This window comes from Panthera tigris, chromosome A1 (genome assembly GCF_018350195.1).
Source record: "Panthera tigris isolate Pti1 chromosome A1, P.tigris_Pti1_mat1.1, whole genome shotgun sequence".
Classification (NCBI taxonomy): Eukaryota; Metazoa; Chordata; class Mammalia; order Carnivora; family Felidae; genus Panthera; species Panthera tigris.
In genome coordinates, this window is record NC_056660.1 from 140,628,647 (window position 1) to 140,645,301 (window position 16,655).

Genomic DNA, 16,655 nt, shown 5'->3' on the forward strand with positions numbered 1-16,655 from the left:
AAGACTAGAAAGGAACAGAAAATCTCCAGAAACAATGACTTTACTGGTAATACAATGGCACTACATTCATATCTATCAATAATAGATACTGCTGTGTAAGTGGATTAAATGTTCCAATCAAAAGACATAGGGTATCAGAATGGATAAGAAAACAAGATCTATCTATATGCTGCCCACAGCAGACTCATTTTAGACCTAACAACACCTGCAGATTGAAAATGAGGGGATGAAAAACCATTTATCATACTAAAGAACATCAAAAGAAAGCCAGAGTCGCCATACTTAAGCTAGATTTTAAACCAAAGACTATAACAAGAGATGAAAAAGAGCACTATATCATAATAAAGGGGGTCTATTCAATAGATCTAACTATTATAAATATTTATGCCCCCAACTTGAAAGCACCCAAATACATAAATCAGTTAATAACAAACATAAACTCATTGATAACAATACAATAATAGTAACGGACTTTAATACTCCACTTAGAGCAATGAACAGATCATCTAAGTATAAAATCAACCAGGATACAATGGCTTTGAATGACACACTGTACAAGATAGACAACCAATATATTCAGCATATTCCATCCTAAAGCAGCAGGATACACATCTCCAGAACAGATCATGTACTGGGTCATAAATCAGTCCTTAACAAGTACAAAAAGATTTGAGATCATACCTTGCATGTTTTCAGACCACAGCACTATGAAACTTGAAGTCAACCACAGGAAAAAAAAAAAAAAAAAAGGAAAGACTGCAAATACATGGAGGTTAAAGGACATCCTACTGAAGAATGAATGGGTTAATGAGGAAATTAAAGACAAAATAAAAAAGTACATGAAAGTGAATGAAAATGAAAACACGATAGTCCAGAATCTTTGGGATGCAGCAAAAGTAGTCCTAAGAGGGAAGTATATAGCAATACAAGCCTACCTCAAGAAGCAGGAGAACTCTCAAATACACAATCTAATCTTACACCTAAAGGAGCTAGAAAAGGAAAAGTAAATGAAGCCTAAAGCCAGCAGAAGAAGGAAAATAATAAAGATTACAGTGGACATAAATGATATAGAAACAAAAGCCAGTAGAATAGATGAATGAAACTAGGAGCTGGTTCTTTGAAAGAATTAATAATAATGATAAACCCCTAGCCAGACTTATCAAAAAGAAAAGGAAAGGACCCAAATATATAAAGCCACCAATGAAATAGATCACAGCCAACACCACAGAAATACAAATAATTATAAGAGAATATTATGAAAAGTTATATGCCAACAAATTGGGCCATCTGGATGAAATGGATAAATTCCTAGAAACATATAAACTACCAAAACTGGAACAGGAAGAAAGAAAATTTGAACAGACCCATAACCATCAAAGAAATTGAATCAGTAATCAAACATCTCCCAACAAACAAAAGTCCAGGGCCAGATGGCTTCCCAGGGGAGTTCTACCAGACATTTAAAGACTAGTTAATACGTATTCTCAAACTGTTCCAAAAAATAGAAATGGAAGGAAAACTTCCAAATTCATTCTACGAGGCCAGCAGTACCTTGATTCTAAAACCAAACACACCACTAAAAAGGAGAATAACAGACCAATATCCCTGATGAACTTAGTTGCAGAAATTCTCAACAAAATACCAGCATATCGAATCCATCAGTACATTAAAAGAATTATTCAGCATGATCAAGTGGGATTTATTCCTGGGCTGCAAGGATGGTTCAATATCTGCAAATCAACCAATGTGATACACCACCTTAATAAAAGGAAGGATAAGAACCATATAATCCTGCCAATAGATGCAAAAAAGCATTTGACAAAATACAGCATCCATTCTTGATAAAAATTCTCAACAGAGTAGGGATAGAGGGAATATACCTCAACATCATGAAAGCTGGATAAGAAAGACCCACAGCTAATATCATCCTTAATGGGGAAAAACTGAGAGCTTTCACTCTAAGGTCAGGAACAAGACCAGGATGTCCACTCTCACCATTGTTGTTTACCATAGTACTAGAAGTCCTAGCCTCAGCAATCAGACAACAAAAAGAAGTAAAATGCACCCAGGTTTCCAGGGGAAAAGTCAAACTTTCACTGTTCACAGATGATAACGATACTCTGTGTAGAAAACCCAAAGGTTCCATCAAAAAATTGCTAGAACCGATAAATTCAGCAAATTCACTGGATACAAAATGAATGTACAGAAATCTGTTACATTTCTATATATCAATAATGAAGCAGGAGGAAAAGAAATCAAAGAATCTGTCCAATTTACAATTGCACCGAAAACCATAAGTGACCTAGGAATAAACCTAACAAAAGAGATAAAAGATCTGTACTCCGGAAACTGTGGAACACTTACAAGAAAAATTGAAGAGGAAACAAAGAAATGGAAAAAATATTCCATGCTCATGGATTGGAAGGACAAATATTGTTAAAATATTGATACTACCCAAATCACTCTACACTTGAAATGCGGTCCCTATCAAAATACAACCAATACTTTTCACAGAGCTAGAACAAACATTTCTAAAATTTGTATGGAACCACAAAAGATGGTGAATAGTCAAAGCAACCTTGAAAGAGAAGAGCAAAGCTGGAGGCATCAGAATTCCAGACTTCAAGCTCTGTTTCAAAGATATAGTCATCAAGACAGTATGGTACTGGCATAAAAACAGACACATAGATCCATGAAACAGAACAGAGAACCCAGAAGTGGATGCACAACTATATGGTCAGCTAATCTTTGACAAAGCAGGAAAGAATATCCAATGGAAAAAAAAGTCTCTTCAACAAATGGTACTGGGAAAACTGGATGACAACATGCAGAAGAATGAAACTGGACCACTTTCTTATACCATACACAAAAATAAATTCAAAATGGATGAAAGACCTAAATGTGAGACAGAAAACCATAATAATCCTAGAGAAGAACACAGGGAATAACCTCTTTGACTTTTGCCATAGCAACTTCTTGCTAGACGTGTGTCTGGAGGTAAGGTAAACAAAAGCAAACCTGAAATATTGAGACTTTGTCAAGATAAAAAGCTTCGGCACAAGCGAAGAAGATAATTGACAAAACTAAAAGGCAGCCTATGAATGGGAGAAGATATTTGCAAATGACCTGATGAAAGGTTATGATCCCAAATTTGTACTTATCAAGCTCAACAAAAAAACAAATGATGGGGAGTTAAGAAATGGGAAGAAGACACGAATAGACATTTTTCCAAAGACTTCCAGATGACTAACAGACACATGAAAAGATGCTCAGTATCACTCATCGTCAGGGAAACACACATCAAAACCACAATGAGAAAAGCACGTCACACCTGTCAGAATGGCTAAAATTACCAACACAGGAAATTAGAGGTGTTGGCGAGGATGTGGAGAAAGTTGGTGGGAATGTAAACTGGTGCAGCCACTGTGGAGAAAAGTATGAGGTTCCTCAAAAACTCAAAATAGAGATACCCTATGACCCAGCAATTGCATGATTAGGAATTTATCCAGAAGATATAAAAATGCTGATTTGAAGGGGCATATACACCCTGATGTTTATAGCAGCGTTATCAGTATTAGCCAAATTATGGAAAGAGCCCAAACGTCCATCAACTGATGAATGAGTAAAGAAGTGGTATTTATATACAATGGAATGTTATTCAGCCATCAAAAAGAATGAAATATTGCCATTTGCAACGACGTGGATGGAGCAGGAGTATATTATGCTAAGCAAAATAAATCAATCAGAGAAAGATAAATATCCTATGATTTCACTCATGTGGAATTCAATAAACAAAAATGAACATGGGGAAGGGAAAAGGAAAAAAAAGACAGGGAGGCAAACCATAAGACACTCTTAACTGTAAAGAACAAACTGAGGGTTGCTGGAGGGGAAGTGGGGGGATGGGCTAAATGGGTGATGGGTGTTAAGAAAGGCACCTGTTGTGACAAGTACTGGGTGTTGTATGTAAGTGAAGAATCACTAAATTCCACTCCTGAAACCGATATTAAACTGTATGTTAGCTCTACTGAATTTAAATAAAACCTTTAAAATAAAAAAATGGATTTTGTGAATATTTTCTTCCAGGCTGATTTTTCTATTCATCTTCTTAACTTTGGCTTTTGAGCAAAATTTAATTTTGATGTAGCCTAAGTTATCATTTCTCTTATAGTTATTACATTCTGTATTCTAAAAGTCTTTACCTACTCCCAGTTCGAGATGATAATTTCTTAGGTTCTTTGTTAAAACAATTAAAAAAATTAATTTTATTTTTATAATCAATCTGAAATTCATTTTGGGATATGGAGTGATAGAGAAGTAAAAGCTCATGTTTTATCCTTGTACTGATACCCAGTTTTTCTAGATTCACTTGTAGAAAAGACTGTATGATCTTCCATTAATATTCTTTGATTCTTTGTTGCAACTTGATTGAGCAATAATGTAACCAGTTTTGAATTAATATTCCACACAAAGCTTTTAAAGATGTATCTCTATTTGAATACTCCATTCTGTGTACATGAATTAATTCAACCTCATTTATGCTGTTCAAACTCTCTCTCTCAGTTTTTCACTGATTTCTCAGTTTCTGTGGCAGTGGATATAGGTCAATATCAATATCTGTTAATACTTGCTGATGTTTTGAATCTGTGGTGTTAATATATATTCTTGATTATTATATATTCTTGGTGACTCTCCTTTTTATTATGAGGTGTCTCTTTAAACTTTTGCCTTACCTTCTGTTTTATCTGTTGCTAATGTTGCTGGACCAGCTTTTCTTGGTCATGTTTTTCTGGTATGTTTTTCTGTCCATTTTCAGTTTTTCTTTATAACTTTATATTAAAAATGTCTCCTGTAAGCAGCATATAGCTTTGATTTCTCTAAAATCTATTCTGATTTTTGGTCTTCCTTTGAATTCAGTCTGGTTACACTGAGTGATTACTGATAAAATTAGTCTTATATTTTTTGTCTCTTCACCCTTTTTGCTTTGTGTCAAATTGACAGTTTTCAGAATTTTTTGTGTTTTAAACTATACGTTGTATTTCTTTTTATTGGGGGGGTGGTTACCCTTAAGTAATTTAAAATTTTTTTTGAATGTTTATTTTTGAGAGAGACAGAGACAGAGTGCGAGCAGGGTAGGGGCAGAGAGAGAGAGAGAGAGAGAGAGAGAATCTGCAGCAGGCTTCAGGCTCTGAGCTGTCATCACAGAGCCCAGTGCAGGGCTCAAACTCATGAACAGTGAGATCATGACCTGAACCAAAGTCGGATGCCTGACTGACTGAGCTACCCAGACGCCCCTTGAGTAATTTTTTAATATGCATGTTTGGTGGCCAGATTTTTATAACAGAGTCTCAAATATACTGTATTTCTGTCTTCTCAGACATGATTTAGTCCTTGGTAGTATTAAAATTCCCATAAACAGCTCTATACTCCACTACTGAAAAACAGTGGTCTCTAATTTTGGATTTATTTTTAACTGCTAGTCTTAAACTATGAAATAACAAAATGAATACGGTGAACTCATCACTCAGGGCAAGAGCTGGAATGTTTCCAGTGCTACTGTGTTTGCTGCTTGATTCCCATCACATGAGTTTGGCCCTAGATGCCTGCAGATGCAAGTGGTCGGGAGTCCTTCTCTGAGTGAGGTACACAGCAATCAAGAGATTGTTTTTAAAAAGATAACACCCTCAACTGAGAACTAACGTGTCATTCCCACTTGGTCTGATTGAAGCATACTTTCATTGATCCCTTCAGAAACCAGCTCCAGAGCACCTGTATGTTCAAGGCTCTGTCACAGGTGCTACAGTGGAAGACAAGTGTGCTCAGTCAGTTCTCTCATTTGTAACACTCCAGCTTAAGGGACAGTCATATGTAGTGAAGTGTTTTTGTGCTTCTGCTACTGATAATGTGACTGTCTTAGAAAAATCATACTATGTCCAGTGCCTTCGTATTCGTTTGTTTTTTTTTCCCCCCTGCCTTCCCCCTCCCCCAACTTGGGGAAAAATATCTATTTTTACTTCACTGGCATGCTGCAAATGTTAAAGAGCTGGATCCGCCAGAGTCCTTAGGGCATGGGAGGAACTTGCTTGATGAGAATACTTCAGGATGTGGTTGCTTTTTGGGTGCATTTCTCAGTTCACTGGGGGAAACTTGCTCCCATGTCAGGACATGTAACATGGAGCTCTGCATGCCCTGCATGAGCTGTCAGGGGCAGTGTGAGGAGTGGAATGGGTGGAAGTGTTGGGGAGAAGTGCAGCATGGTATCATAGAGGACGTCTCTCCTGGGGGAAGTGGCCGGGACTGATACTAAAAGTCCTGTTGTCCAGTCTTGGCAAGAAAATTAAAAATAGGAGAAATATTTTGAGGCAGGAGATTCATATCAGCATTTCAAAATGAAGTGGCCTTTGCTTCATCACTGCCTTGAGGATGTTTACTTGTTCAGTATGTAGAATTGGCAGGTTTCTGCTTACGGTGCTGTCCACTGCCTCCCCCGCTCTGCCACTCCCACTGGGCTTTCCAACTGGATTTGGAAATCCTATTCATCACAACTGTGGCCTAAGTGTTTCCTACCAAGGCTGTACTTGGCTTTAAGATTTATTCTTCCATATTGCACGGACACGGATTTTCTGGAACTGTTCAGTATTGGAGCTCATATGGCCTCATCGGGGCTATCCTTACATATTAAGTGAAATGACTGAGTTGTAGAGATGCTTTGACATGGTAACTTGCTGCAGGACTCTCCTGTCCTGTCTGTCCTTCATTTTATTGTGAAGTCATGGCTTCCACCTAGCCCAGTCAGTTCCATGCAATTACAGAGTCGGTAGGAATTTTGGTCCCATATTTCAGGGGGGAAAAAAATTAACATCATTGCTCAGGCTCTGGAGTCAGGCTGACCTCAGTTCAAATCTTGCTAGTTGTGTGGCTATGGGTGAGTCTCTTAACACTTGTAGCACTTTGTTTCCATGTCTCTAAATTGAAGATAATTCCACCCTCCAAAGAATTGAAGAGTTACTGAATAAGATCCTTTATTTAAAGTACTTTCATTATAATGCCTGGCTCTTAAATTTTCATCAAACCATAGCTGTTAATAGCATCACCTTCCTGGAGACGTTTACGGAACACTCTCAAACCATTTTGTGCCTGCTGAATTCACCCCTCACCTGATCACACTGGTCAATAGTTTAGTATGTGGCTAATACTAATAAAATCTATACGTGTGGTCTATTCTAGAAGCTCTTTGTTACCCAGTGTTTGCTTAAAGCCAAACCAAGTATTCTGAAAATTGATGCTTAATAGACAGGGGGAATGCATGTAGAGATGTGTAGACTCATCTTTGTTTATACAAATACTAATAAGTGACATTTCTTTAGGGAAATGTTAGTTTTATCTTCATATTTTTCATAATTAGTCTTTACTGAGAAAATAGTTTCATACTGATTTGACTATCCGAGACAGATTATTGCTTTCCTCAAAGGTATTTGTAAGCATTTGTTGATTAAACTTGTCAAAGGAATAGTTACAAGGATTTCCAGCAAAGCAAGAGAGCTCTACTGGAGCCCTGGAAAGTTCACCGAAGCAGGAGTTAGCAGATGTGGATCCAGCTCTGTTGCTGCTTGGCTTTGGGAAGGTACTATCCTCGTCTGTGGAATGGGGGGTAATGGATCACCCTCAGAGTCCTTTCCTGCTTACAGGAGTCCTGAGAGTCCTGGGCCCTGTTCTTGTAATGACTACTGGGACACCCCCTTCTCCCAGTCACCTGAAGTCTGTGTTACCCCTGTGAGGCTGCTCCCACCAGACCCCTGTGCTTGATTCTCTTGGCCCTGCCACAGATCAGCCCTTAGTTGGTCATTCTAGCTTGGATGGAGAGATGAATAAAACATTGTGGTTCTAGGAAGGTTTAGGTAGCAGTTTCCTTGCAGAAAGAGGGAGACCCTGCCTGGCAGTTTGAGTTCTTTGTAGTTACATGTGAAAAGCAGTATAGGTTGCCCAGCTTTGCACAGTTTCAGTGTGTACAGGTTTCAGAGTTGAGATAAATCACACCAGATCCCCACAACATGCTTTGGATTGCAATTACATCAGTGTTCTCATTGAATAATTGCCTTAAATATGAACTGTGTTGCTAGCACTTCAGTCCACATACCACTATGTAAGTAACAGATGCGTGGCACAATCAGTAACCAATGACGTCACCTTTTTCAACGTCTTCATGATTGACCTCTGCCTACTGTTCGTCCATGCAGGCACAGACAGCAAAGTGTGTAGTTAGTTGTCACCATCTTGTCTCTCCATGACCACACACGTGACCTTACACACAAACAGATCATTGAGAGAGGGAATGAGCCAACACAGATGAAAGTGCATCAGAGAAATGAGAAGTGATCCTGCCAGAGGGAAGATTAAATTGAATGTAAATGAGGTTAGCGGAGAGAGCTGATTGGGGTGGGAATGTTCACACTGTCACATTGAGATGTTCTAGATCTGCAGCCAGAGGTTGTTAAACTTGCAGCAATGATCAGAATCCATGGAGAATGTTTGTGATGAAAGTAATGAAATGTCACAGAGGAAGTGGTACCAGTAAAAAAACCGAAAGAAAACTACGTATTAATTAATGAAACTCGGCCTATTTCGTGGCACTGGAAGTTGGGCAGATGAAATACTGGAAGCTGATCGAAGTTTAGGACTTTGTAGTTCACCAGGTCATAGAAAAGATGCTCACTGTGTATTCTATGCTTACACAATTTGGAGAAGGCACATACTGTTCAAGCTACTTGTAAGTTTTTTTAAAAGAAAATATTTTAGTTTTCAGTGCTTCTAACGTTTTCATTTACAGTTTTACTTTATTTCATTACACAGTTAATACCAACTAAGATTTTTCACGTTTGGACAGAATTTATGAAGGTCATAGAATAGTCATTTTTGCCATCATTTAGGGCTGCTTTTTGTGGTTGCTGTTAGAGCCTGGCCCTACCATGTGAAGCAAGGATTGCCTCTAGTAGTGTTCTGACCCTGGACAGGACTCAAGTCCACCCAGATCTGTCCCAGAAGGAAGGTGTTGTCTCATTGTCCCAAGCTTCAACCTGGATCAGATCTTAATCTACTCTTTTGATGTGTTTACAGCAGTGCAGTGAAGTAGATACAACACAATTGTTTCCTTCTGCCCATTCCCCTGTGCCAAGATTCTCTTCTTGGATGTCATGTCCTTATCCTCGTGTGGTCACTGCTCAGTAGTGCATTTACTATGCTTATCTTCCCCTGGTTGTCTCCGCTGCTTGCTTCCTAGGGGCAGAGACTAGACTTTGTCCATCTCTATCAGCTTTTTCTCCCAGTTTATAACACTTTATAATAGATCATCAATACATACTCTTTGAATGTTCTCTATATTATTAAAGCAAATAAAAGGGTCGCTTAAGTCTTATTCTTTACAAATCAAATTCATTCGTATGCCTTTAATAATTATGTTTAAAGTTTATTTTCTGAAATTTTGAGATTTGCCTCAGTGAAGGGTCAGTAAATACTTAAGAGTGGCCATGACTAACAAAGTACTGATACATAGAAAATTTTTTTAATTTTTTTAAGTTTTTTTTTATTTTGAGAGAGATGGAGACAGTGTGAGTGGGGGAGGGGCAGAGATAGAGGGCGAGAGAGAGAATCCCAAGCAGGCTCCACACTGCCAGCACAGAGCCTGACAGAGGGCTTGATCTCAAGAATCATGAGATCATGACATGAGCTGAAATTAAGAGTTGGACACTTAACCAGCTGAGCCACCCATGCACCCGATACATAGAATGTTAAATAGGGAGAGGGACTGTATCACTTTAGGTCTTTTTGGTTTTCTTTGGTTGCAAGTGAGAGCTGCCTTATACAACAAAGTAAATAAATGAATAAAAACGTATTCGTGCAATTTTTTTTTCTTTGTAGAATTCAAGGAGGAATTGAAAGCTCTGGCTTAGAAAGTGTGGCGGTGAGCCATCTCTGAGTACTTTGACAGCAAGAGTTGAAGGCTCTTGCTTCCATATCTCTACTATTAATGAGCTACAGGTCTCATTTCCTGGCCTTTGTGTCTCTTTTGTTCAAACCCCAAATTTCTGGAAACAGAATATCATTAGCCCAGCTGCGCTGGGAGATAGGGACAGAAAGTCCAACCCTAGTTACTTGGGCCGGCGACTTTCCTAGAAAAGGTGCAATGTTCCAGAGATAGGCGTACATCAAAAAAAGGTAATTACTATAGTACTTCACTGTAAAATGCATATATATTTTTATTCCTGTAGATTTTTCACTTAGGAGTTGAATTATTGAAAAGTAGTCTTTCTGATTTTTTTTAATAAATGGGAAGAATTTTATTTTTTTAAGTATTAATTCCCGTTAACATACAGTGTTATATTAGTTTCAGGTATACATTATAATAACTTAATAGTTCCATACATTACCCTTAAATGGGAAGAATTTTAAACACTACCCAAAGAAATTCTCTCATGAGTGCTTTTACAATATAATTAGTCTTGTTTTAAAATGAAGATGTTATTATTTAGGTAGGGTGAGGCCAACAGATCAGGAAATGACTATGATTAAACAGTTTGTCACTTGGAGGAGGGGGCACCCTATGCCATGACAGACCACACGTTTAGCACCAAGGTTGCTCAGGAGGCAGAGGGACCAAGAGGAAAACGTGGGCAAGAGTCTCACTGTGGCTTCTGTGGGAAGGAATGGGTAAAGGAGGGTAAGCAGGTTTGGCCAGCTTGAATCATCGCAGGGGAATTTGGGGCATAGAGGTTTGTCTCTGGTTGTTTGATTCCTGGCCCTGGAGTGATTAGGGTAGGTGGAATAGTGGTTCCATGCATTAAAGCGTGATAAAAGAAGTGGTAGGAGTCTGGGCTCTGGATTGATTTGCATTTGAAGGGTGCTTTTCTAGGCATGTTTTCTGCTATTTCCAGAAATTGACTAACCCTCTTTGGAGGCGCAGGGTCGCAGGGCTTTAGATGCCAAAGCGTTAGAACTACAGAAAATAACAAGACATGGTTAATACCCTTGCTCACTTTGAATCAGTTTTGTGAGTTCTCAGGTGAAATCCAGTATAAGTTCCTCAAATGGCCTTAATGTGACCCAGCCCTCTGCTGCAAACTAGACTTTGCCTCTCACTCTTCCCTCTGTCAGAGTGGCTTCCTTACAGTTCTTTGAACACATCCAGCACACTTCCCACTCTAGGGGCCAGTAGAGCCCCTCCTGCTTGGAGTGCTTTTCTTTCAGACATCAACTTGGCTTCCTTCTTTGTTTCCTTCAGGCATTTGTGCCTATGTTACTTTTTCAGCGAGACCTACCCTAACCACCTTCCTTAATGTTGCTTCCAGTGCCCAGTTTTGCTCTCCCTTCCCCTCTCCTACTGTTTGTACATAGCACTTAGCACTTTTAACATTCATTGTCATTTGCTTACTTACTATTCATGTTCTTTACCCCTCTACCTCTATAGTGCAAGGGTCTTTATTATTTTCATCACTGTTCTCTAAGCAGTTAAAGACAATGCTGGGAATGTAGTAGGTGCTTGGAAAATTTTTGTTTATTAATGACATTATTTTTCCAAAAGTGGAAAGTCTGTAAGTATTACGAGGTTAATCTTCAGCAGTGCCCAACATGGGAATACAGTGTGTTCTTATTGTATTAGTCAGTTATTGAGGCCAGATGGCATAAAGGAAATCTAAAGTGTTGAGATTCTTGTTTAGCAAGTCCTAGTTCAGCTCGACAGAGGACTGAGAAGAAATTCTCTCATCTTACAAAACAGATGAACATAAGGGAAGGGAGGCAAAAATAATATAAACACAGAGAGGGGGACAAAACATAAGAGACTCTTAAATACAGAGAACAAACACAGAGTTACTGGAGGGGTTATAGGAGGGGGGATGGTTTAAATGCGTTAAGGGGCATTAAGGAATCTACTCCTGAAATCATTGTTGCACTATATGCTAACTAACTTGGATGTAAACTAAAAAATAAAAAAAATTTAAAAAAGAATTAACTCCAAAAAAAGAAAAAAGAAGAAATTCTCTCATCTTTTCCGACTTTTAAGCCCCGTGTATTGAGTTTTTCGTGTTAATACCATAGCTGTTACTGACTTTACACACAAACCAATTTATTCTACCTGACTTGTACATTGTAGCTCTCTTGTTAATAGTTTCATTTGAAGACTTTCTCTTCATTATCAAATCCACAAGGCTGTGCCCTTCAATTCTCTTAGAAGAGCCACCTGCCACTTCTTCCTAGAAGTAGCTCTGTGGTCAAAGACTTTTAGGAGCACTCTGGACTGAGGAGTGACAGACCTAGCCCAGGGTGAGCTCTTAATAAGTGTGGCTGCATCCTGTGTTACTAGTGTGTGATTTCAAGCCATGTGCTAAGAAGAAAATGTCAAAATCTCATGAATGGACACTTTTCTAAAGAAGACATCCAGATGGCCAGCAGGCACATGAAAAGATGCTCGACGTCACTCCTCATCAGGGAAATACAAATCAAAACCACGCTGAGATAGCACCTCATGCCAGTCAGAGTGGCTAAAATGAACAAATCAGGAGACTATATATAGATGCTGGAGAAGATGTGGAGAAACGGGAGCCCTCTTGCACTGTTGTTGGGAGGTGCAGCCGCTCTGGAAAACATTGTGGAGGTTCCTCAAAAAATTAAAAATAGACCTACGCCATGGCCCAGCAATAGCACTGTTAGGAATTTGCCCAAGGGATACAGGAGTGCTGATGCATACGGGCACTTGTACCCCAATGTTTATAGCAGCACTCTCAACAATAGCCAAATTATGGAAAGAGCCTAAATGTCCATCAACTGATGAATGGATAAAGAAATTGTGGTTTATATACACAATGGAATACTACGTGGCAATGAGAAAGAATGAAATATGGCCTTTTGCAGCAACGTGGATGGAACTGGAGAGTGTGATGCTAAGTGAAATAAGCCATACAGAGAAAGACAGATACCATATGGTTTCACTCTTATGTGGATCCTGAGAAACTTAACAGAAGACCAAGGGGGAGGAGAAGGGGGAAAAAGTTACAGAGAGGGAAGGAGGCAAACCATAAGAGACTGTTAAAAACTGAGAACAAACTGAGGGTTGATGGGGGGTAGGGGAGAGGGGAAGGTGGGTGATGGGTATTGAGGAGGGCACCTGTTGGGATGAGTACTGGGTGTTGTATGGAAACCAATTTGACAATAAATTGCATAAAAAAATAAAATACAGCTTAAAAAAAGTAAATAAATAAATACAAGTTCTATTAAAAAAGAAGAAAATGTTGGGGCGCCTGGGTGGCGCAGTCGGTTAAGCGTCCGACTTCAGCCAGGTCACGATCTCGCGGTCCGTGAGTTCGAGCCCCGCGTCAGGCTCTGGGCTGATGGCTCGGAGCCTGGAGCCTGTTTCCGATTCTGTGTCTCCCTCTCTCTCTGCCCCTCCCCCGTTCATGCTCTGTCTCTCTCTGTCCCAAAAATAAATTAAAAAAAAAAAAAAAAAAAAAGAAAATGTCAAAATCATGTTGAAAATGATTCTGTCTCTTCTGGAAACATGGTATTTGGGAAAACAGGAAATGACTTAAACAGTGTAAAACAAATGACATTTATGATGCATTCAGATATTTAATGATGTTAAGGAGCTATTGGGGAGGTTTAGGTATGAGATGGTGTTGTGGTTTTCTTTTCTTTCTTTTTTTTTTAAGTCTTTAACAGATGCCAATGAATGAAATAATGTGATATGCAGGCCTTGCTGCAAACCGGTGCAAGCGTTGAAAATTGGGGAAGGGTAGAAATGAAGACAGATTGGCCTGGAGTTGGTTATTGCTGAAGCTGGGTGTTGGGTGCATTAGGTTTATTATAGTATTGTGTCTGTTTTCTATATATTGCCAATTTTTAATTAATAAAACATTTTAAAAATGTAATGGTAATGGCTGCACAATTTGTCTTTCTGAATGTAAATGAAGCACATTGATATTTCATCATCAAGACTGATATTGGTTATTGGCTTAAAGGTACTTCATGTGACGAAATCCCTTCTGTTGCTGTTTAAACCAGAAGTGGATGCTGAAAAACATTAAATGCCTTATGTGTGTCTTGAGATAATTGCGTTTCTTTATGAGAACCTCTTATTTCTAATCATAGTAAATAAAACCCTTCTGTGTTTTGCAGAGAACTCTACAGTTAGTTAACCTTTAACTCACCAAATATTTCTGAGCAGCTAGTAAGTGCCATCTTGGCACACGGGTGAGGGAGGGGGTAGCTGGGAACATGGTAGGCAGGTCCTTGCGGTCCTGAAGCTCAATTCCACTGGGAGGATAGAGCATAATCAAGCAAATAAATGAACAAGTTCAGGTGGTGAGAAGGCTTTCTCGGGCTTTCTGCCAGAGAATCTAATGCTGGAGCCCTGGGGCTGGTGAGGGGGACACAGGGTATTGCCACCTTCTTTCCAGTGGGGCTGCACTTCTCAGGCAGAAAGGGGCAAGTTTTCCTCAATTTGGCTCCATTATCTTCACATTTCATGGTCATTCTTTCCAGACTCTAGCATGGGTTGGGTGTTAAAATTAGTTTTTGAGGTTGCTTTGAGTTATTTCCCTTTCCTGTGTCTTTCTAGGGATCTAATTGCTAGATTCAGAGGGTTGGTCTTCAGGTACTGTCAGGCCAACACCACCTGTACTGGAACCAAATAGGTATAAGTGTGAACCGTAGTCTCACCTGTGTTAATAATTATCCTGTTAATAATTTCACTGCTTAAATATTTAAAAACAAAGCCAACTGGGGAAATTAAAAATGAGCATCAGCCACCACCAGTGACTGAGTGCCTCCTTCGTGCTCCTGAAAGTTTCACAACTAGCTGGCATGGCATGTCTGACAGTGGAGGAACTGTAGGAAAAATGAAGGAAATACCTTGTTCAAAGACACACTGGAACCAGTTGGGGGAGCTGGGATTTGAACTCGGGTAGCTTCTCTCTAGACACTGCATTTTTAACCAGTATACCGTAGACTTGTTTTTTAATAGAGTCTCGTAAGAATGATGATTTCTTGTAAGATGCTTTTCTGCGTGTATTTCAGGTTTTGCTGATCTTTGCAAAGGAAGATAGCCAGAGTGATGGATTCTGGTGGGCCTGTGACCGAGCTGGTTATAGATGCAATATTGCCCGGACTCCAGAGTCAGCCCTGGAATGCTTTCTAGATAAACATCATGAAATTATCGTAATAGATCACAGACAGACTCGAAACTTTGATGCAGAAGCAGTGTGCAGGTACCTTCCGTAATGTAACATGCTCACTAAATGTTCACCCAGTAGCTAAAAATGAAATTCATTTATAGATGTCTTTAGTTCCATCCCAAGTATTTCTAAAATGTGTGTTGATGTTTCTTTTTTTTTTTAAAAAATTTTTTAATGTTTGTTTATTTTTGAGAGAGACAGAGACAGAATGTAAGTGGGTTAGGGGCAGAGAGAGAGGGAGACACAGAATCCGAAGCAGGCTCCAGGCACCGAGCTATCAGCAGAGAGCCTGATGCGGGGCTTGAACTCATGAGCTGTGAGATCATGACCTGAGCTGAAGTCGGACACTCAACCGACTGAGCCGCCCAGGCGCCCCTGTGTGTTGATGTTTCTAAGCAGTGTATACAGATTTCTGTGATGAAAGCTATAGGTCCTCCTATGAATTTATTTCACCTTTTCTGTTTTTCCACGTTTGAGTTCCATTGAATTTAGAGGTGTGATCTGGGTGCCTCAGAAAATGTCAAGGTGTTTTTTTCTCCCTCTGAGAATCGCTCATATTTCACGCGTTCACACACAAAAGACATTAAAATTCACACAGTTCTTATTATACAGATATGGTTTGGATTTAAACCAGATATTTTAATCTTAATTATTCTGTCCCCAAATGAACATCAGAAATGTGTGAAATACACATTTTTTCCTGCCTGACACAGATGGGGTAGATCGTACAGTAATCGCGGAGCAAAGGCAGCCACTTTACAGCCGCAGGAAATCTTCCAGGGATCCAAACTCTCCGCTTGTTTACAGAAACGCTTGCACTCCGGGTGGAGAAATGCATGCCTATTCATAAATAAATGCAGTCCTAAGAGTTAGCCGTGGATGAACTGATCCGTTTAGCAGAATTGGAATGCTTTGAAGCTAGATGGCAAGAGGTCACTAATTAAATGCTAGACCGGCACAGACTCCAATTACATATGGAGCTGGAATTTTCTTGAATATTAGTAAGTGAAATGAAACACAGGGAAGTGGGTTCTCAGATCCTTGGGTACTCTGGCAAGAAATGATTGGATTAAGTAAGAGACGTTTCTCATTAAAGGCCTGGCCTTGTTATTTTTTGACCATTTTCATTTTCCTAAAGAAGAATTTTTCCTACAGAACATATTTTAACATGTCTTATTGGTCTCAGATATCTTGGCATGCTGCATAGAAATGTTTTCCTATTCAATTATTATGTATGTGAATAAATATATCATAAAATATTTGGATGATACTCTCAGTATCAGGAATTTTTTTTTTTTCTTTTTAAATGATTGAACGGATAGCATTGGGTCCTTTATAAATAGATCTACTTTTTCTTGGCCTTGACCTTTCTTACATGATTTTTATACTAAAAACGCCATAATCCTTTGTGCATACATGGAATGATTTAAGACA

General features: G+C 39.1%; 1 protein-coding gene across 4 annotated transcripts in view; it reads left to right on the top strand.

Moving 5' to 3' along the window:
• The window catches only part of PDE8B (phosphodiesterase 8B), a 251,434-nt gene that overhangs the window by 109,932 nt on the left and 124,847 nt on the right, over window positions 1-16,655 (top strand). For all 4 annotated transcript variants that reach the window (XR_006218630.1, XM_042988866.1, XM_042988849.1 and 1 more), the window contains exon 3: window positions 15,064-15,254. Coding sequence is in view for 3 of the 4 variants with exons in the window: in XM_042988866.1 (XP_042844800.1) it covers window positions 15,064-15,254 (191 nt within the window). In the remaining variant the exon portion in view is untranslated. The remainder of the gene's footprint in view (window positions 1-15,063; window positions 15,255-16,655) is intronic.